The sequence below is a fragment of the Micromesistius poutassou genome, assembly GCF_964030765.1.
Source record: "Micromesistius poutassou genome assembly, contig: SCAFFOLD_4046, whole genome shotgun sequence".
In the NCBI taxonomy this organism is placed as follows: domain Eukaryota; kingdom Metazoa; phylum Chordata; class Actinopteri; order Gadiformes; family Gadidae; genus Micromesistius; species Micromesistius poutassou.
Window position 1 is genome coordinate 258 of NW_028177610.1, and position 22,545 is coordinate 22,802.

General features: G+C 51.9%; 1 protein-coding gene across 1 annotated transcript; it reads right to left on the reverse strand.

Moving 5' to 3' along the window:
- Nucleotides 1-362: 362 nt before the first annotated feature.
- On the reverse strand, nucleotides 363-21,333 carry LOC311375870 (tenascin-like; the record flags this gene model as incomplete). Its single annotated transcript, XM_084490897.1, is given in 22 exon segments — nucleotides 363-459; nucleotides 461-483; nucleotides 592-673; nucleotides 675-737; nucleotides 981-1,041; nucleotides 1,313-1,421; nucleotides 1,424-1,435; nucleotides 1,811-2,083; nucleotides 3,001-3,303; nucleotides 3,511-3,783; nucleotides 4,152-4,424; nucleotides 4,660-4,932; nucleotides 8,528-8,806; nucleotides 11,094-11,357; nucleotides 11,988-12,077; nucleotides 12,169-12,354; nucleotides 12,839-13,108; nucleotides 14,727-14,880; nucleotides 15,553-15,668; nucleotides 16,560-16,823; nucleotides 17,870-19,186; nucleotides 20,793-21,333. Coding segments are annotated over 22 exon segments (5,323 nt in total), but the record flags the coding sequence as incomplete, so codon positions are not given.
- Between the last annotated feature and the right edge of the window lie 1,212 nt (nucleotides 21,334-22,545).

Consider the following 22,545-nt stretch of genomic DNA (forward strand, 5'->3'; position numbering starts at 1 on the left):
CCCATTCAAACACACAACATTCATTCACCCGTACATACACACATTCATACACCCATTCATGCACACAGTGCTTCATACGTGAAGTTCCACACAGACAGCCGTGTCAGCCACGCGAGGCGACAGCCGGCTGATCGGGAGCAGTTAGGTCCAGCTGTCTCGCTCAGGGACACCTCCACACTTGGTTTAGGAGTAGCTGGAATCGAACCAGCAACCTGCCGGTAACACCGCTCTACCCTCAACTGCCACAAAAACAAACGGGGCTGAACGGTCCGTTCTCCTAAAAGCTCAGAAGCCTTTTGTTCTCTCCGTAGCCCCCCCCCCCCCCCCCACAGGGCGCTCTGCTCCACAGGAGGAGCCCTCACCTGAGTCTGCGCTGTACGTGATGACGTAGGCGTCCACGGCGGCCGCGCTGGGCGCCCACAGCAGCCGGGCCGAGGTCTCCGTGACGTTCAGCACAGTCCAGGGCCTGGGGGCCGTCCAGGGCTGCAGGGGACAGACACCCCCAGAGGACCAATCACAACCAAGCTAGAGACACGATACGTCTAGGTGGGTATGAGGAGAAGAGGGGGGGGGGGGGGGGGGGGGGCGTACCGGTGGTGACGGTGTCGGTGGAGGGGTAGCTCTCGTCCAGGCCCCTGACCGCGATGACCGTCACCTGGTAGGTCTTCCCGGGCCACCAGGCCGGGCAGCAGGGCCCGGGTCTCAGCCCCGTCCACGGTCACACTCATGGGGCCTCCCTAGCAGAGGGTGGGGGGGGGGGGGGGGGGAGTCACTTTGTATTAAGCACTATACGACTAGCTAGTAGTAGTAGTAGTAGTAGTAGTAGTAGGTTTTTATTAACCTTGGTTTGCAGACAGGTTAACAGGTAAAAGCACACAAGAAATACATTAAAACATCAACAGTGACCCATACACACACAGGCAACACGCAACAGTCACGTCTGGGATTCAGTATTGTTGCACATTTAGCCAGGATATTGCCCTAGGTAAAATGAGTTTTTGGTCCTGTTGCATCTGCAAAAAGGAACTCTGAGTCTCCGGCCTGAGGGGAGAACTCAACACGTTGGTGAGAGGGTGGCTTCTACAGTCTAGAATCGAGTCGGCTTCACGGACGACCTGTTCCTCCAATGCATACATCAGCGGAGTCTGTGGCGTTCCTATTAACTTGCCAGCTACCTACCAGCTAGTACATTTGAGTAGACGTGGTATCAATGAATACGTCAAATTGAGAGACACACATGAATCCGTCGTCGCCCTACTGCTCCCGACAGACAGCGCCCCCTGTTGACGCGCTGCGGTCTGAGGACGCCTACCTTGCTGCAGCGGCAACGTAGACGACCCGGTAGCTGTCCACCCTGGAGCGCGGCTCCGCCCACTGGACGACGGCCGAGCGGTCGGTGACGTCGGAGAACTGCAGACCGCTGGGGAGCCCAGGCCTAGCAGCCGCACGGGCAGAGGGGCGCAGAGCAGAGAGGCTTCAGACCAGGGAACAGACCGACAACACCAGCAACACAACAAACCACAGTTCCGGATGAACGGCCATTTCTGGAATAAAAAAAAACTGTCAACGACTTTTTCCATAAAAAGAAAAAAAAGGTAAGTCAGCGTGTCAGTGTCAAACGTGGCTCCTAGGACCGTGTGTGTGTGTTAAATAGACACCACTATACAAACCTGTGTTATGTTCAGGGGTTTGTCAGTCTACATACACACACACACACTCACTCTCACACATACCCACACACCCACAGCCCTCCGTTGAGCGGGGGAGGGGGGGGGGGGGGGGGCGTCCCGCGCCGCGCCCCCTGCTGTACCTGTCTGAGCGACCCCCAGGATGGGTGGGGAGCGCTGCTCGAGGGTCACGCCGTACAGCTCGATGTCGTACTCGGTGCCGCTGGCGAGCCCCGTGAACACGGCGGTGCGCTCCTCGCCGCGGGCGTCCCGCAGGTGCACCTTGGACACCTTCTTGGCGTCCCGCATCCGGATGACGAAGCGGTCGAACAGGTCGTCGGCCGCCGTCCACGACAGACGGAAGCCGTCCGCCGTGACGTCCGACACAAACAGGTGCTCTATCTCGGGCTCGGCCTCTGGGCGGGGGACACAACCCAAGACATGCTCTCCGTTTGTCGGGCGCTCCGGTGGTCAGCGGAGGGGGGGGGGGGGGGGGGGGGGGCGGGGTGGGGGGCAGGGCCCTCGTGCACGAGCGGTTTAACCGAGCGAGACGGACGGACGGACGGACGGGCGAGGAGGCCGAAGAAAGTGAGGGAAAAGGTTTTTTTTTCAGGTGTTTTTGTCTCCTGAGGAAAACACCAGATCTGGACTGAAAGTGTGGAGCGCCACTTGCTGTCCACCATGCATTCATGGCACGAATGAGAGCGCGAGAAAGTCAAAGGCATTCCGCTAAGAAACACGAGAGGCTCTTCACTGGATGGTTTATTGAGGTCAGGGCGAGTCCACATTCCAGGCCCCAAACTGGGGCCTCCAGGCCCCCATGCACCCACACAACCAGTCCCCTGGTTCACTCGGCACATTCAAGACAAATCGGATCAGAGTTTGAGTGAACGGACATGCTTTGTTGGTTCAACTGTGTTTTCCTTCCTCCTGGCCAATCACTCCATCATTACGGTCATCATATCCACCAAACCAGGAGACATGAATCATGTTATGTTTGGCGACATGTAATCCATTTGAATCTCAGTCGAAGAAGCGGGGGAAAACACACAAAATATGACACCATATCCAATATGTAGTATCATATTTTGAAGAGAAACCTGACGTGAGAGATCAATCATCAGGGTTTCTCTGACAGTGACAACAGAATCAGAGAAGAGGTTAGTAGTTAGATTTCATCAGTTCTGAAAGAGGTAAGAATCCGAATGAGAGTGTGAATATGTCCTCAGTGCGTGTGTGATGGATGTACTTCAAACGCTTGCATGGGTCATAAGCATGGGTCGGGTGTGGGACCCGTTGGCAGTGTGGGCCGGCGCCCCCTACTGTCCAGTACCTGTCACAGCCACTGTGGTCAGCGGGCGGGAGAGCAGGCCTGAGCTAGACACGCCCGTCAGCCTGACCTCATAGCCAATGCCCGTGATCAGCCCCCACAGGTCCAGGTGCGTCTGGTTCCCCGGGACAGTGAACTCGTGCGGCTCCAACAGCCAGCCCGAGTCGGTCACTACTATTTGAAAGTGCCTGAAGGCGCCACCAGGGGGCGCCCCCTCCTGCTGCTTCTGCTTGGTCTCCCAGGACAGACGGAAGCCATATGGGGTAATGTTTGTAACGGTCAAGTTTTCCACTCTGGGCAAAGGAGCTGGAGGAGTTTGGTTAGATTATGAGAGATGAGCAACAGGCAATACAATGTTGACGGGAATACTTTGAGGAAGGACACTGCGTGCAATGACTGCAAACTAAAGCAAATGTGCTACAATTCACTTCATATGAAGGGCTCTATCACCCTGCTGACTTGAGAACAGGCGTTTAGAGAGACATGAATGTGCAAGGAGATAAGACGCAGTACCTGTGATGGCATGGGCAAACACAGAGGGGCCGCGGCGCCCGTGAGAGATACCGTACAGCTCTATGTCATAGTCTGTGGCGTCCAGCAGCTCAGACACTGTCACGTTGCCCCCGGGGCTGGGCACCTTGAACTCCAGCGTGTCAAACAGCTGCAGGGAGTCACTGACCCGGACCACAAAGACGTCAAAGTGGCCCGAGACAGTGCTCCAGGACAGGGTGAGGTTATCTGGGCTCACCGACGCGGTGGTCAGAGTTCCCAACTGTGGGGCGTCCTCTGGACAAAAGAGAACACGAGGGTCTTGAGTGGGGCTGGAGACGGGGCCGCAGGGAGGGCGGCCTTCAGCTAGCAAAGAGTCGGGAGTTTGATTACAGAATGTTGTTGGATGTTGTTCTAATCAGGGGCGTGTCCACAGTGGGCACAGTGTTGACCACGTCTGGTGAATCAGGCATAGAAATACAATCAAAAGTATGTGACGTCTAGGCCTTCAGTATGGCACAGCTCTGCGTGGGTTGATAACACACCCACCCTCCACCCCCCCCCCCCCCCCCCCCCCCCCCGTACTGAAGGAGCCCGGACACCCCCCTGGTTACAACGGCCGTGTGTGCGTGAGGTGCGCGACGCGGAGCGCATGCGGTGGATACCTGTGGTAGCTACGGCGAACAGCGGCTCTGAGTTCTGCCCGCTGCTGCTGGCGTACAGTTTAATGTCGTACTGAGTGGCGGCCTTCAGGCCCGTCATGACGGTGGCGCGCGCCTCTCCGGGCAGAGCGCGGCCCATGGCCCGCGAGGGCGCGGCCGACTCTCGGACCTCTACGATAAAGTTATGGAAAGCCTTCTCTCCCGTCTGCCAGGACAGAGAGAAGCGGTCTGAGGTAATGTTTGAAACCACGAGCCTGGACAAGTCAGGCTCCGCAGCTACAAGAGGAGAGAAGACAACAGGTGTGTGTGTTGGCGTCAAAGGTACGCGTGCGTGTGTTGTACGTATGATCAATGGAGATGAGGGCATTTTATTTCACTTTTTAATTGTTGCAATGTCCAAAAGGAACCGATGGCCCTGAATGCTCCTCTTAAAGGGCCGGTTCGGCTTTGGGATCTACAGTAAATATGAAGTCGCTCATCAAAGACATTGGTGTAGGAAGAGGAGAAGTACCTGTAGAGGCCACAGAACTGACAGCATTGGTTCGAGATCCCTTGGAGACCCCATAGAGGTAGGCTACATAGTCAGTGCTAGGCCGCAGTCCAGTGACGTCGTACGACCGGACGTCACCTGATATGTTATGTTCCCGCGGCTCCGTCAGCCAATCAGAGTCTATTATCTCCAGGACATAACCGTCCACGTGTCCTTGCGTACCGTTCCACGACATTGAGAAACCTTCTGACGTTAAGTTAGACACATACAGATTGCCAACCACCGCTTGGCTCACTAAAAGAAAGAAAGCGTTGTTAGATTCACATGAGAACATTATAGGGACCGCTTCACGCCTCTGATCTGAGATGCCCTGGCACTGACATCATAACTATCTTATTTAGGGGGCTCTATTGATCTGTCTGTGTTCGACCTTGTTTTACATGTCCATGCTAATGTCTTTGCGGTAGAGACTTTTTGATATTTGAGTGTTGTGAAAGCTTTTTGTTTGTGTACTTTACAGAAGAGTTATCGACAGCTTCCGAGACACGGGTCAGTAATGGTGTTTTTTACTTCTAATAACTATGTACATGACAGGACCTCCTGTTTGAACAGATCCTGTAAGAAAAAAGTGTAGCAAAGTAGGTCTAATTATTGTTTCTAGAAGCTGAAATTCTTCAAAAGATTATTTTGGAACAGGATGAAATATCAGGTTACTTGCTGTATTTTTTAAAACAATCTGCATGGTTAGATATAACTCAGCCCCTTCCTATTTCCAATTCCCGATATGATGGGTAGCTCAATAAAATATTTAATTTTAATACATTTTTATAGATGAATTGCAAGTTTTAAAAGGAGTGTCACCTCTATAAATAACATAGGAACGTAAAGGCCCATACAGAATGTATCACTATTACTAAAGATCCCTATCCTTGTGAGACCATCCAGATATTTGGGTTCCGTTATGAATATCAGTCTGGCCATGCTCATCAGATGAAATAACTTGTCCCTTTTCCACCGACAGTACCAGCTCAACTCGCCTCGACCTAGCCCGCCGTTTCTTGCGTTTCGATCACCTGGTACCTGGTACCTGGTACTTTTTTAGTCTCACCTCCGACGAGGTTCCAAGATAGCTGGTCTGATATTGAGGCAAATCATGATCACTGTCCTATAGGACTACTGCTCACAACACAGCCTAATGGGGACAAAATCATGTTTCTGGTAGGCCTGAGATTTACACATAAAATACGAAAAGACATTGAATGAGTCTTGTGTGGGACTATATTTCTGACTATATTTCTGAAGCCTGAAGCTTCAGAAAGTTTTTAAACAAAGCATAATAGTGTGTGTGTGTGTGTGTGTGTGTGTGTGAGTGAATTTGCTCCAAAATCGATTAGTTTGCTGACCGCCTGCTGCTGTGGAATTGGACAGGTGTCATCATAATTGGCCCGTGTAACAAGCAGCGCCTTTAAGGTAGAACGGTCTTGCGGTTCCTCTCGTCAGTCCAAGTATTATTCATTATGGAAAATATCAGCTCAACTGGAGCATTTGCGCCAGGCATACACATGGCAAACTGTAAAATTATACATGTATTTTTGGATGGAATCTCCCTACTTCTGAAAAGTGCTGGGTGGAGGAGCGCTGGGCGGAGATGTACGCATTCCACTGTGCAGAGATTTCATTGCGCAGCATTCCACTGTGCGACCATCCGTGTTGCGTATGCCCTCACACATTGTTGAAATCATGTGCTGGATGCTTCATTCTTTCTATGTGTTTTTTAGTTAATGAGAGGGCAACAGGGGACATGTCATCGTGGATTGTGGAAACCGGGACATTTTAGCGTCCCGACAGGCTTTTGTCGGGACTCGGGACATGCAACTCAAAATCGGGATAAAAAATAAATAAAAAATAAGTCGCGGCGAGTTGAGCCGGTACTGTCGGTGGAAAAGAGGCATAAGTGACAGTCTTGCTTTCTTCAATCCTGCAAAAACATTCCAACTCTGAGAAAAGGCTTCCTGGCAGATTTCTGTTAATCTTTTAACATCTCTGTTCAGTGAACTTCGGATAAAACTATTTGAACTTCTCCAAAGCTTGCTAAACCTTCCTGCCCCAAACTCCCTCCCCCGAGCACTGATTGGTCCTTCATTTGACAAATCTTTGAACTGGGTTTTGGACGAGCTGAAGGCCAGACTGAGACAGAACGTGAACCCAGGGGATCAGGATGGGCTCAGAGGGGTAGGGGAGTCCCCTCCAACCAAACCGTTTGTTGCATTGCTGTATAGCGTGTGTGGTTTGAGCTATATTCCTTTGTTCCTCTGAACTAGTATTCACTATTATTTACTCTTCCATCAGTTATCAGACGTTTGTGTCCAAAGCAACTGAAAGGGATTTTCTTTCTGGTAGCTTCTCAAACCGGTAGGGCTTAGGCATGTTGCTCAAGGACGCTACTGGTCGGTTGTTAACATTTGGTTTCATTTCCCAACACCCTTAACCAGTAGCCTATCATACCCTTCTCTATACAGTAATGCACACAAACTGTTGTGGTCCCTTTAAAAGTGTTCTTGTTTTCCTTAGAAAGTAAAGAACAGAGTGAAAGCATGGGCTAAGGAAAGGAAAAGGTTTGAGAAGTGAAGGTGGGATTGGATTTGAAAATATAGCTGATGACAGAATCTGAGGACAACAAGCAATGCTCCATGCCAGGCCAAATGCAGTGTTTTCTCCTGCAGCACAGCAAAACAGATCAACAATCAACATATCAGCAGAATCAAAGTTAGATAGGGAACATGAACTAAAGAGTTTCAACCTCAGAACAGTGTGACACACATGTTGAAACATGCACACAAACATGCGGCAGGAAATAGGTGTCTATTCAGGCCGTAAACTGGTTGTATAACTGATGTGGAAGACTCAACCAAAGACATTTGTTCATAAACTTGGCTGGCGCAATCATTTAAAACGATTTAATGATTCCCCCGAATGACATGTTGATATCATGAACCTCATGATCACACAATAACTGAAACTAACGAGAAGTCATTTCCCCAGGAGTCAGGAGCACTACGTTCAGAGAGCTACTGACTAGCCGCATATTAACCCTCATGTTTCAAGGATTACACATTGAATTAGGTTTTAATGGAAGGGAAATGAGAAAAACCAAACGAGCAGACAGCAGCAGTAAAACCGAGTGAAAGGTTCCTGAGGAGTGGTCACTCTCTAGTGCAATCACTGCAGCACCATCGACGTCAACACACACCACCACGCGCCCCACTCAGGGAGGGGGGCTTCATGCACTCTGTCTCTGTAACACAGGGGACAGGGTGAGGGCAGTCGCTGGAAGGCTGGGCTCAGCCATGTGGGACTGGTATTGGACCATCACCCCATCACCCCCCCCCCCACACCCAGCCTACCCTCTCCCGGCTACAAACTCAAGCCCACGGCTTGGACGGTACGGACGGGACACAAGCAAGTCAGTTAGGGGGCAGATGTTGATGACCAAATGCAGATGTTGAGTACACAATGCAGACGTTGATGACAAAATGCAGTTATGTTTTTGTTTGGCTTTGGTTTGTTTGTTTGTTTGTTTGTTTGTTTCATGCAATGAATATTTGTTGGATGGCAACGCAAAATGGGAGATGCTGATGATATTTCTTAGCATCTCTTTTTGTTTGATCGTGTCGTAGTAGTAGTAGCAGTACTAGTGTTAGTAGTAGTAGTATAGTAGTAGCAGTAGCAGTAGTAGTAGTAGCAGTAGCAGTAGTAGTTCACAAGAGAGTATGAACCGAAATGTAGGGACCAACGGATGGAAAGTCAGCAGGAAGAAGAAGAGATGAGGAGAAGGAAGAGGAACGCTCCAGAGGAGAGAAGGAGGCGTCGGCTCTGGAGACCCGGGTACCTGTGGCGGCCTCCGCGTACACCGGCTCCAGGAAGCCGTCCGGGAGCATGGCGTACAGGCCCACCATGTAGCCGGTGTCCGGGGCCAGCCCGGACACCAGCAGGCTGAAGGCCTCCCCGGACAGGGTGAGGTTCTGGCTCTCGGCCTGGTTCTCCAGGTTTGTGAGTTCAAGGACAAAGCCCTCAAAGTCCTGGTGGGCCGGGGGGCTCCAGGACACATTGAAGCTGTCCCATGTGGCGTCAGAGACGGTGAGGGTGAGCGCCCTAGGGGTGATCTCCTCTGCAGAGATGACACGCATCAACCGTGGAGGGGGTCAGAAAATACACAATGGATTATGGATAGGAATCATGATCAGATCAATCGGGAAACAAGGATGAAAAGAGCGGAACAAAAGTAGACACTAGGGCGACGTGAATGAACACATGAATGCGACGTAAGTCAAATGCAGGCCGGATATGCGTTCCTCCGCACTATTATTGAGCTTCAAGTACCTGTGTCAACAAACATTGTCAGAGGTCGCGACCGCACGCCTTCCACCAGGCCGTACAACGTAACCTCATAACGCGTCGAGGGGGACAGGCCCTCTATCTCAGCGCCTCGCTCACTTCCTGCTACCGTGGTGACGTGCGGAGGTGCCCCCTCCGACAGGGAGCTCAGCTCCACCACAAAGTGGTCGAAGGTCTGGTCTGGGGCCCACCAGCCCACCGCCACACTAGCCGAGGACACGTTGGTCAGCGTGAACGCCCCCAGCGGCTCCGCCAGGGGCCGCACGGTCCCCACAACGGGGGGGGAAGTGTGTGAGACCACTGTGGTGGGGACAGGTGTTGTTTCCGAAGAAGATTGAGGTCTCGTTGTTGTTGCTGCTGCTGCTGCTGTTGTTGTTGTTGTTGTTGTTGTTGTTGTTGTTGTTGTTGTTGTTGCTGCTGTTGTTGTGGTTGTTAGGACGTCTGTGACGTTCATAATTAAACCTGGAGAGGTGGGTTCGGGCGCTATGGAGAATAAACGTACGTTCAAGAAGTGTTAACGAGTTTGACACATTAATATCGTGATATCGTGAAAATAACAAAACATCGGACAACTTTGCAGTGCTGACGTGGCCCACAGCGGTTCAACAGGAGACCCTCTCAGGGCGTTAAGGATGTCGCCGGCCCCGGTAGACCATGCGTACATCGTCACACGTCCAACGTTTGCGATCGAACAAGCTCGCAAACGCATGGATATGCATTTAATGCAATTGCATTAATAACATCCGTGTGAATGTTTAACGCTTAAAGATTCTCAGAAGGCCTCCAGGATGGAAGTCCTCAGATCTTTGAATGGAGGAGGAAGCCATGCACAGCCATTCCCTCATCAACTTGTCCTTTTGAACGAATATATCAAGACTAATATATTGTTCCTTTTGAATAAGCACATTGTAAAATGTGATTATTAAAGTGAATTGCTGAATGTTATTATATAACATGCATTGTTGAGGCACGGAGAATGCAATAGAAAAAGTAGATGTATTCTCTAGTATGTATTATCTAGTATGCAATAATCGGCTCAGTTGAAAACTTCATGCAAAGATTGTTGAAGGATGCAGTTGTCTTGTTTTGGATCCTCATCATGCCGTACGAACGTTTTCACTCAGAGCTCCACAAACTGTTGAGCCGCTTTTCAAAACCAAAACAGCAAGACAACAAGAGAAGCTTTTCAGTCCCAGAGGAGCGGCCATCGGTCAACATGCGCGCCAAAGGAAACAGTGTACCTGTGACGGCGACAGCCTCAAGAAGCAGGGACCCTTCACTACCGCTAATCCCGTGAAGTGTGACTCGATATTCTGTGGAGGCGTTCAGGCCTCGGATTCTAGAGCGGGTGGAGTCTCCGCTGAGGCGGACCTCCGTGACGGCCAGCGTTTGGAGCGAGCCTCTGCACTCTACCACCAGGCTGTCGTAGGCCGCCGGAGGTTTGAGCTCCCACGAGAGGTCGAATCCCTCGGACGTGTGTGCCGATACGTTGAGGCCTGTGAGCTCGTCGGCGGGCCCCGTCCCCGAGAGCTGGGAGTCGGGGGGCGAGTCTAGGCGTGCGAAGCTAATGATATTGTCGTCCGGCCCTGAGTGAGGTGTGAACTCGGGAACATCGGAGTGAGCTGAATAAAACGTGTGAGAGGCTACAGGAGAAACACAAGAAAGCAACACAAGGTATAGCACACAGGGTGAACACATGGGAGGGTGCAGCGCGTCACACGCTTGCTTTGGACTGCAGCTTACATGGCCCATGTTGAACAGCTCTACAGAAATAAATACATTGATGTTATTGTATCAATAATGTGTTTCAATTGGGGCGGTCCTCGTGTGTTTTGTACAATGATTCTCATCTCTGGAATGGAACGATTATTGTTATGTATTCACCCTTGGATGTTGGCTTACAATAAAATTGTTATTATTATTTTTTAATCTTAAACCAAATATAAACTGCCAAATATGGTTTAACCTGAAATGGAGGAAAGCGACAACAAATATACCAACTATTTCAACAATGAAAGCCCCGTGTGGCCTCCAGACGGGCTCTCCAGCGGACCACCCACCTGTGGAGGCAGACAGGCTGACGGGGGGGCTGCGCTTGGGGCCCCGCTCCGCCGTCAGGGCCACGCTGTACAGCGTGTCCGGGGCCAGGTCGTCGAGGGCGTGGCTGGTCGCCGCGGGAGGCAGCCTCACCTCCTGCGCGGGGCCGTCTCTGGGGACGTACGTCAGCGTGTAGCCGCTGAGCTTGGCCTTGGGTTTCTTCCAGCGCAGCACCAGAGAGGTCTCCGTGGAGTCCACCACCTCCAGGTCTTTGGGAGGATCCAGATCTGAGGGAGGAGGCGGTGGGATAGGTCAGTCGTCTTCTGTCTTCTTGTGTCATGTCATTGCTCTTAATCTAATAGGTTATTGGTTTGTATTTGTTTTATTGATTTATTGATGTGTAGTTCCTCTAGCGGCCTATAGGGTTTGCAAAGGTCCGCTGCACCATTCTCAGTCAACGGGAAAACTAGTAGCTCATTCTCGTAGTGCAAAGCCAATCAATGTGTCTCTCTGCAGGACCGCAGTGGCTAGTTCATTTCCATATTATCTATTTTTATGAGGTCCCGTTTGACAGAGAGCCCGTTTGACAGAGAGCTCAGAAAAAAGTTATTAAGGGTTGAATATTAAGCGATTTTGCCATAGACTTGTTGCCAAATTTACCGTCTGGTATGAATAAAGAACATCTTGTCGTGGAATCAATCACGCAACGTTTAAAATACACAACAAAGGCACCACTTAAACGGAGGCTTAAACTCCATCAACGATCGTCGTTAAAACGTCTCATCAAGTCCACTGTAGACTATAAACCACTGATACTCTAGGCTATTGCCAAGATTGTGCTAATGTCATTTCCCCATGTGTGCGTTCCCACCGCGGTCTGAGGAGGATTTATATTACGATGGCAGTCAGTCTCTCACCAGTGGCTGCGTTTGTAGTCGCAGGCAAACTCTCCCGCTCATCCTTAACAGCGGTGACTCCGATCCCGTACTCCGTGCCTGGTCTTAGCCCTGTCGTGCACAACACAGGAAGGGAAAAAAAACATGAATGAATCACCTAACTACTCATGTGTATTTAGCATTTAGTGTATTATCCTCTTACTGGTAATGGTGGCCTTTGTGGTTTCTCCTGCGGCGCTTGGGAACAGCTGCTCGCGAGGGGAACCCCCGGAGAAGGGGGTGTATTTCACCCTGTAGCCGCGCACGTCCGCCTCGCTGTTGCTCCACTCCAGGCTGATGCTGTCGTCGGTCTGGGACAGGGTCTTCAGCGCCCTGGGACTGTCCAGATCTAGGAGGGAGCGGGAGGGAAATCCAAGGAAGGATGTCTTTGATATTCAAAACGCAGACTTTAATGTTGTATGTTTGGGGGATTGCTGTGGTTGGTACTAGACGACTATTACGCCCCAGGGTGCAGTGTTTGTTGGGACGTTATGAATCAAGTAAGCTTATGAGGTCTTGAGAGTCTAGGGGAGCGTCTAGTCACGAGCCCGACTGTCATCAAAGGCATCGCTTTTGGCAAGTGGCGACGGCCAGACGTGTAACCATCCCTATGCAGTTCCATGCATGACTTCTTATTGGCTGATAGGGTGACCCCTGTCCTCCGCTTGGTGAAGCTGAACTGAAGGGGCATTAAAGGGAAGCCAACAGCCCTACACCCTCAGAATGAGCAAAACCTGGAAGCCATTTTAAACGTGGGTGTAGAGATTCTGTTTTTTGCATCTGTATCTGTCATGGCCGATCCGTGGGTCAAGAGCTTCTACTGAAGGCCTTACCGGTGGTGAAGGCCCTGTTGACGGGGTCGCTGGTGACGCCCTGCCTCCTGGAGGTCAGGGAGATCTGGTACTCTGTGTCGGGCCTCAGGTCCCCCGCGATGTACTGGGTGTCCGCGTTGGTGAGGTCGACGCTGGTCTGGTCCGAGGGGTCCGAGGTCGGCGCGTAGGTCACGGTGATGCTGTCGCCCTCGGTCACAGGCTGGGCCCAGGAGAACAGCGCCGAGGTGTCGGTCACGTCCTTCACCTGGACCTGCTGAGGGCCCTCGATCTCTGGGCACAGGAAGAGAGGCAACAGCCATGATTCTGTGGAAACCTGTTGATGCTTAAAGCTCAATTTGGAGAAACTAGCCAGGGTTGGCTAAATCTTGAAAGTATCGAGCTGCAAAAATCCCACCCCTCCCTTCAGGCCTCCCTCCAATGCCACTTCCCCACGACCTTGGACCAGCTCGCTGGCTTTAGCAGTAGGTCTGCCTAGCCTTGGGAAGACTGCGGTCGTGCACACTGAGCACGGGCAGAGTGGGCGCCCATGGCCTGGCAACTACAGGGAGGCCGTCCAATCATTCAATTTGGGCCGAATGTAATGATTGGACAGGCTTATTATGCAACAGACACCAGCTGATCTCTCTTTGTCAGAGCATTGATTGATTGATTGCTATCTGGACATTCTGGCTCTTACATTAATGCATGTTTCATTTTTGTTTTGAGATGAGAAATCCTGCAGCATTGGATGAGGGATCCACTTAAACCTCCATTGCGTCACCACCCCCCTCGAGAGAGATACAACCCCCCCAAAAAAAGTTCCCGGGCATAACTCTCCCCCTGGTGTGTTATACTTCTGCTGGGCCGTGCTGCGTCTCCGCCTGTGTAAATAGATGACCTCAGACGATGGAACGGGGAGGAGTGGAGGGGGTTGGTGGCGTGGGCTCGGTAAATCCAAATGTGTTTTCCATGCAGCTTGTTTAGCCTGGCATTCCACCGCTGCTGTGCGTATAAACTGAAGTGCTGCACTGTGAGGCACGCAGCGATGCGGTCGAGGTGGAAGATTTAACAAGCGCTGAGACAGAAGCTGTAAAGGAGTTCTAATCAGGCTACCTGTGTGGATTATACGTGTTCACACCCAGAATAAAACGCTTTCTTTTTGTCTCCAATTAGCTGCATTTCTGGCAAACCGGGGTACTCAGAGTTGGGGATCATAACACACAGGCCAGAAACCAAATGGCCTACAGAGAATAGCAGCTCAGTAGGCTGCTCCTCTGCTCCTCTGCTTAGAGAGGAGTCAGGTGAGGTGGTTCATCTGGTGGGGACGCCCACTGGCGCCTCCCTAGGGAGGGGTTCCAGGAACATCCAGCGGGGAGGAGGCCTTGGGGAAGACCCAGGACTAGGTGGAGAGATTATATCTCAACACTGGCCTGGAAACGCCTCGGGATCCCCCCTGTCAGAGCTGGTCAATGTGGCCCTGGGAAAGGGAAGTCTGGGGCCCCCTGCTGGAGCTGTGGCCCCCGCGACTCAACCCCTGGATAAGCGGTTTTGAAGACGATGATGAGGAGGAGGAATAGCATGTTTCCTTGATCTCTGATGATGAGGATCATGGTCGTTTTATGATTTAGTACTGTACAATTGTTACATATTGTACCTTTAGATAGTAAAACTTGTGGTAAATGTTCATTTATATTAAAATCAAAGTTATATTATAATTGTATTAAATTCTATAATGTTATAGCATTAAGAACTCCTTAGGACTCCTTAGAAACAGTAAATTAACACAAACAGAACACAGTTTACCACCGTGACGGTATAATGGTGATGAGATGATGCAGAACGGCAGCCCTTTCACTTCAACAGCCCGGCCCACCCAGGGTGCATGCATGGAGGCATCATGAGGACTCACTGGTGCTGAAGGTCCTGGTGGTCTGAGGGCCCTTTGTGTTGTTCTGGATGGCTCGGAGAGAGACCTCGTACTCCTGTCCTGGACCAAGCCCTGATTGCTCGAAGTTGTTTTGTGTTGACGGCAGGATATTCACAATCTTTCCATTCTCTTCTTTCTGTAAAGACCCACAGCTTTTTAGAGTTGCTAACTGTAAATTAATGTATATGTGTATATGTGTGAGGTTAATACTTAATGCCGTTATTTTTGAGGTATATATTTCTCAGTTCTCAGTAAGTTCATAAGACTTGAGTCAAGAATCTTTCAAACCAAACGTAATCCTTCTGAGGTTCAATTTCCAGCACCAATCCCGACGGTCAGAGATAAAATCTTGATAAAGAACTTGAAAATACCACATATTATTCTTGCATACACCTTTTTTGGAAAAAAGTGAAGTCCATTATTGAGGTCCAACAGACCTACCGTGTTGTGATATATAGACCTACCGTGTTGTGATTGATAGACCTACCGTGTTGTGATATATAGACCTACCGTGTTGTGATTGATAGACCTACCGTGTTGTGATTGATAGACCTACCGTGTTGTGATATATAGACCTACCGTGTTGTGATTGATAGACCTACCGTGTTGTGATATATAGACCTACCGTGTTGTGATTGATAGACCTACCGTGTTGTGATATATAGACCTACCGTGTTGTGATATATAGACCTACCGTGTTGTGATAGAGAGACCTACCGTGTTGGTCAATATATTGACCTACCGTGTCGTGGATGTAGACCTGCAGTGTTGTGGATGTAGACCTACTTTCTTGTGGATGTAGACCTACCGTGTTGCGGATGTTGAGCTCCCATCCATCGAAGGTGATCTCCAGCGGGTCCCACTCCACCTCCACGGACGACTCCCTCACCGACTTGAACCTCAAGCCCTCCGGCTGGGGAAGACCTGATGGGTACAGGTGTGACATCGCATGAACACAACACACACACACACACATCAACACAACACACACACACACACACACACACACACACACACACATCAAAACAACACACACACACACACACACACACACACACACACACACACACACACACACACACACATCAAAACAACACACACACACACACACACACACACACACACACACACACACACAACGTCATGAACACAACACACACACACACACACACACACACACACATGAACACAACACACACACACACACACACACACACAACGTCATGAACACAACACACACACACACACACACACACACACGAACACAACACACACACACACACACACATGACGTTGTGAACACAACACACACTCATGAAAGTCTTTATACATTATATTATATCATTCTATATTCAAATCTTCTCATCTAGTCTACTCCACTCTGCTCTGGTCTAACGTCATCCAAAATAAATAATAAACAAATCTAATCCACTATATGTATATATACTATTTGTTTGTTATGCATTTTATCAAATCTAATATCTACATAGAGAATAATCTAATCCGATGACATTTCATTGGCCCTTTCATAAATCAACCCACTATATTCATATATATTAGTTTGCCATACATGTGCACACATTAGTATTTAAAGATCCCATATGCCTTTATAGGGTTGATGATTGCGTTTGGGGGTACTACTAGAATAGGGTTACAGGCCTGCATGTTAGAAACACCCCTCATTATTCTCACACTGTTCATTTCTGCAAAACCAGTTTCAGCGTGTGTTAAAAGCGTTGTGTTGTGTTAAAAGCGTTGTGTTGTGTGTCACGTCGCGCCCCGGGCCCCGGGGGGGCTGCGGTGGAGACGACCTACTGGTGGCCGCCCGGGCGCTCACGGGCACGCTCCTCATGTCGTTGAGGACGGCGTAGACGTTGATCAGGTACTCCACCCCGGGCTCCAGCCCCTCCACCCGGGCGGTGCTGGTGTCCCCGGGCACGGTGACCTCCTGCTGCAGGCCGCCGGGGCCCGCGGCCACGCTGGTGACCACGTACTGGGTCACCAGCTGCTCGTTGCTCCAGGACAGGTCCACCGTGTGGGGGGTGACGGCGGTCACCGAGAGGTCCGTCGGCGGGGACACTGGAGGGGAGAGGAAGGACGTCTGTGACCCTCTGACCCGCCGCGCGGGGGGCAGTGACCACACAGACAGACTACATAATGTATACCTATATGTTAGGGCTGTTCACAGAAGAGATAGTACAACGTTAACGCAATCTGATTTTTACGCGGTTAATACAAAGTTATATATAGTTATATATAGTCTTTTTACTGTGATTTTGAGAGGTTTTGCCCACAGAATGTCAACATTCATATCAGAACTCATTTTAGTTTAGTGTGTAGTTCCACTTACTTTACATTACATTACACTTGCAGTAAGTGACAGCCTGATTACAATTCCCAAATCTCTGGTGCTACTTATTTGAATTTAACTACACTTGTAGTAACTGTTGGTTTACAATTGTACTAATTTACTGCCTGTTTACAAATGTGGCGTTCGGTAAGTTTCATATTCAACCCTCACTGAGTGAGTCAATCAAGATCACTTGATCAAGTTTTTGCTTATTAAGTACATTTGGCATGAATGAATACGTCATTCCATTTGATAATCTAATTTAACTTCAATTGAAGTGGATTTAAAATATAATAAAAACAGTATTGGGGAGTCAACTCCCCAATACTATGCGATTATAGCGCTATTTATTTCATCATTTGACAGCCCTAAAATACATCCTATATTTTATCGAACACGTTGCAAAATCAATCCTTCTATTCTGCACGTCATGAATCCACAGAGACGCCCAGAGCAGGGCCTCCAGAGAGGCCCAGAGCAGGGCCTCCAGAGAGGCCCAGAGCAGGGCCTCCAGAGAGGCCCAGAGCAGGGCCTCCAGAGACGCCCAGAGCAGGGCCTCCAGAGACGCCCAGAGCAGGGCCTCCAGAGACGCCCAGCGCAGGGCCTCCAGAGACGCCCAGAGCAGGGCCTCCAGAGACGCCCAGAGCAGGGCCTCCAGAGACGCCCAGAGCAGGGCCTCCAGAGACGCCCAGCGCAGGGCCTCCAGAGAGGCCCAGAGCAGGGCCTCCAGAGAGGCCCAGAGCAGGGCCTCCAGAGAGGCCCTCAGAGGCCTCACCTTGCTTGCAGTCCTCTCCGACGTAGCCCTCCTCACAGCGGCACCGCCCCGCCTCGCAGCGCCCCGTGTCCCGGCACTCCCCGGGGCAGCTCAGCTCCCCGCAGCCGGGCCCCTCGTAGCCCGCGTCGCACGCGCAGCGGCCCTCCACGCACCGCCCGCGCCCGCCGCAGTTGTCGGGGCACGTGACCGCCGAGCAGTCGTCCCCGGAGAAGCCCTCCTGGCAGACGCACGCCCCGTCCAGGCAGAAGCCCCGCGCCAGGCAGGCGTTGGGGCACGCCTTCTGCCCGCAGTCCTCGCCGGCCGCGCCCTCGTCGCACACGCAGCGGCCCGCCGCGCAGCGCCCGCGGCCGTAGCAGTCGTTGGGGCAGCTCAGCGCCGAGCAGTCCTCGCCGGCGTACCCCGCCAGGCACACGCAGCGGCCCGCCACGCACTCCCCGCGCCCGTAGCAGTCCCCCGGGCACGTCCGCGCGCCGCAGTCCTCGCCGCCGAAGCCCGGCTCGCACACGCACTGGCCCGCCACGCAGCGGCCGCGCCGCCGGCACTCGCCGGGGCACGACAGCTCCGAGCAGTCGTCGCCTCGGTAACCGGCGTCGCACTCGCACCTCCCGTCGGCGCAGCGGCCGCGGCGGTTGCAGTCGTTGGGGCACGCCGCCCGGCCGCAGTCCTCGCCGCGGAAGCCGGCGTCGCAGACGCACACGCCGTCGAAGCAGGCGCCGCGCCCGCTGCAGTCGCCGGGGCAGCTCAGCACCGAGCAGTCCTCGCCGGCGTAGCCCGCGCTGCACGCGCACCGGCCGTCGGCGCCGCAGAAGCCGTTGCCGCGGCAGCCCCCGGGGCAGAGCCGCCGGCCGCACTCGGCGCCGCCGTAGCCCTCGTCGCAGCGGCAGGTGCCGTTGACGCAGCGGCCGCGGCCGCCGCAGTCGCCGGCGCAGGCCAGCTCCGAGCAGTCGGGCCCGCCCCAGGGCTCCTCGCACGCGCAGGCCCCGCCCTCGCAGCGGCCCCGCCCCAGGCAGCCGTTGGGACAGGCGGCCCGGGAGCAGTCGTCGCCCTGGAAGCCGGGGCGGCAGACGCAGAGCCCGTCCACGCACTCGCCGTTCTCGCCGCAGTCCCGGGGGCAGGCCCGCTGCCGGCAGTCGTCCCCGGAGAAGCCCGGGAGGCAGAGGCAGCGGGCGTCCACGCAGCGGCCCCGGCCGTGGCAGGCGTTGGGGCAGGAGGCCTCGCTGCAGTTGGCGCCTGACCAGCCGGCCTCGCACACGCAGCCGCAGCTCTCCATGCTGTAGTTACCGTGGCCGCCGCAGTACGGCTTGGTGCCCACCTCGCCTGCACGGGCAAACGACACCAGAGGAAACCTTAGGAAGGGTTTTGGTTCGGGCCGGGATCGTCTCACACGTCTAACACTCAGATCTGGCTGAACGGGGTCTTTCACTTTCTTTCATTTCATATTTGTCCCGACCAACGATGTTGCTGGAGGCGGCGATCTGTAAGCAAGTTATTGGCGAACACTAACTTGGCCAGCAGTAGAAAACGGTAAAAGAGTTTCTGTAAAGGTTTCAAATCAACACTGTGTAGACTGGCCACTGTAGAAATGCCACTGACTTTAAAGTCTCCTGCTGAAAGCTACATCCAGTCAAATAAATTTTCTCTGGAGGTGACAGACAAATAAATTTTCTCAAATAAAATTTCTTCTTGTATCCTAAACAGGATACAAGGCGCCACTTTCAGTTTTTGGTTTCCTGTCCAGGCTCTGTGCCATCTCCTCACAGAGGTTCTGCTGTAACACAGTAGGACTGCTGGACCAGAGGTTCTATAACACAGTAGGACTGCTGGACCAGAGGTTCTGCTGTAACACAGTAGGACTGCTGGACCAGAGGTTCTATAACACAGTAGGACTGCTGGACCAGAGGTTCTATAACCAGTAGGACTGCTGGACCAGAGGTTCTATAACACAGTAGGACTGCTGGACCAGAGGTTCTGCTGTAACACAGTAGGACTGCTGGACCAGAGGTTCTGCTGTAACCCAGTAGGACTGCTGGACCAGAGGTTCTATAACACAGTAGGACTGCTGGACCAGAGGTTCTGCTATAACGTAGTATGACTGCTGGACAAGTAGTTCTGCTATAACCTAGTAGGACTATAGGTCTGAGATTAAGTTTTAGATGATCATCACTTCCCCGACTCTGTTTTGAGAAGTAACTCATTGTAAAACAACGTTGTAAAATGTCGCTGCGCTGTATGCCAGCTACATGTCCATCATAATACAATCCATTAAGAAGGACACACAGCAGAGCTACATGGTCGGGGGATGAGTGCCATTGAAGAGCTACAAGCGAAACTCTAACCCAGAAACCAGCGACTGCCTGAGGACACTAACCTACTTCGGTCCACAAGATGACAACCATAATCTGTCACGGTCACTTATTCATCAAATTCATTCATTTGTTCATTCATGAGTGCATCCATTCACTGGGGTGGTTGCACGAAGGCCTTACCAAATACAGGTTTCCCACCGTAACAACCTAGTATAAAATGTATTAAATGACTACTAATGGCTCGTAATGCCTATTGGACCAATAAACACAATAAAAACAACTAGAGGACAAAGTGTGAAGGAACATAAGGCCACACACACACACACACTAATGTGTTCGTTCCCCCGCAGTTGAGGGCAATTTACAAAAAGTCTAGCCTATAAAATGGGCCTTAACATCTTAAGAGTTAAAACCCCTCCATTAAACGTGATTTCCCAGCCTGAGTATCCAAATTAAACTCAAACTATGTCAATGAAGCACAACCCACTGGAAACATTCACACGTCAACACATTTTTCATTAAATTAAACTTTTCAGACTCTACTCGGTTGACCGCATAGAACAAATAGACCACAAAAAAAAACAACGGACAAGGTGCGTTCATTGGTGCGTGCGTACCTGTGACCTGCGCGGTGCAGCAGCCCGCCTCGCCACCGCTGCCGCCGCCGCCGCCGCTGCCGCACTGGTCTCTAAGCGAGGACACCTCCGCCTCCAGCATCTCCAGACGGCTCAGCAGCGCCTTCAGCTCCGGCAGCCCGCCCGCGCCGGCGTCGCCGCAGCCGCACGCCTGCCGCGGCACGTTGATGCGGTGGGTGAAGACGATCTGGTTGTCCCGGTCCAGCGTGTGCTCGGTGGTGCTCAGCCCGGGGGGCGCGGCGGCGGCGGGGTCGTCCGCCGACGGCTCCGCGGGCCCCAGCGCCGAGCTGCCCGGGGACTCCAGGTCCACGGAGCACACGGAGCCCACGGGCACGTTGATGTTGTACACGTGGTTGAAGACCACGGGCTGGCCCGAGTGAGGCAGGGTGAGGTTGTCCTGCACGGCGGGCGCCAGGGACTGCCGCCGGTGCCTGATGGTCCGCTGGACCACCCCGGCGCCGGCCGGGGCCAGCACAGCGCTCAACAGGAGGAGGACGCTGAGGCCCAGGCTGGTGGGAGCCATGCTGGAGGACGTCACTGGGAACGGGTAGTGGGAAGACTACGGAGCGGTCCTGGTTCAGGTCGGAGGGGCCTTCGAATCAAACAGAAGAGACATCATCGATCAAACCACCGATATGGTTGGCCTGCATATAGTAGCTGATGGAAATGTTGTCCTTTGTACCGATGAGCAAACTCAATCCCCGGGAGTGAGCTGTGTTTGACAGACGGCTGAATTCAAGTACGGATATCCACAAACCTTTGTCCACAAAGGTTCCTTATTTTCCAACAACATACCATGCTGTCACTCTGCTATTGCTCGTGTGTCCTAGACATGCTTTATAGGACCTGCTTTTCATTAGGTTCTCTACGGGACATGCTGACACCATTCTAAATCCTGGCACAGTATGGAGACAGAATGTCAGCACTAAGACCCCGACTCAGAGAGCTTAGGGCCGCTTACTATAGACATGGGAGCACTCTGAGAGGAAAGCTCAAGACAAGGACAAAACGGTAAAACAAATCTTTTCAATAAAATGGCAAAGTGACAATGACAAAATTGAAGTCCAAGTTAAAGTTAGTGTGCATCACATATTGTTTCTGTTGTGATGTAGGTGGTGAAGTCCTGCATTAACGCTTTATTTTCTCCTGAGTGGCCGTTCCTCCAGGCTCAGATGACCTCATAACCCACAGACTGGAACTATCATTTGTGCTACAAACCCAAGGATGAATCGGAAACCTTTTCCTCAACGTGAGCAATGCCTACAATAGAAATGCACACCTGTAGGGTCGTAATATTCGTATTGCACAACGTCCAACCTTCTATGGGTATGATAATGACCTACTCCTCACCGTCCAGTCCCTCACCACCATTGATGATTACAAAGACCTCCAGGGTCAAAACCATTAAGCCACAGCAACTTAGTCGCCTTCCTTTTTCTACGCACCTAAGGCCGGACCAGTTCTACATCTTGTCGTGCTCTATGGAAGCCAAACGTATAAAGCGGAGCTCATGTTTCACAGGTTTGTCCCATATGGTGTGCGGCTGTGCGCTATCGAAGGCCAAGGTTGGAGATGTAAGAAACAAAGCCTTCCAATGTGTTCTGGATGTTCCTCTAGATGAGAAGCCTTTATGCAGCTCAAGAAGGATCATTTGTAGTCTTGAGGTTGACCCATCAGGGCACACCCAACAATTCATGGGCCGGTTTTAAATTCAACACTAGGACAAAATCCAAGG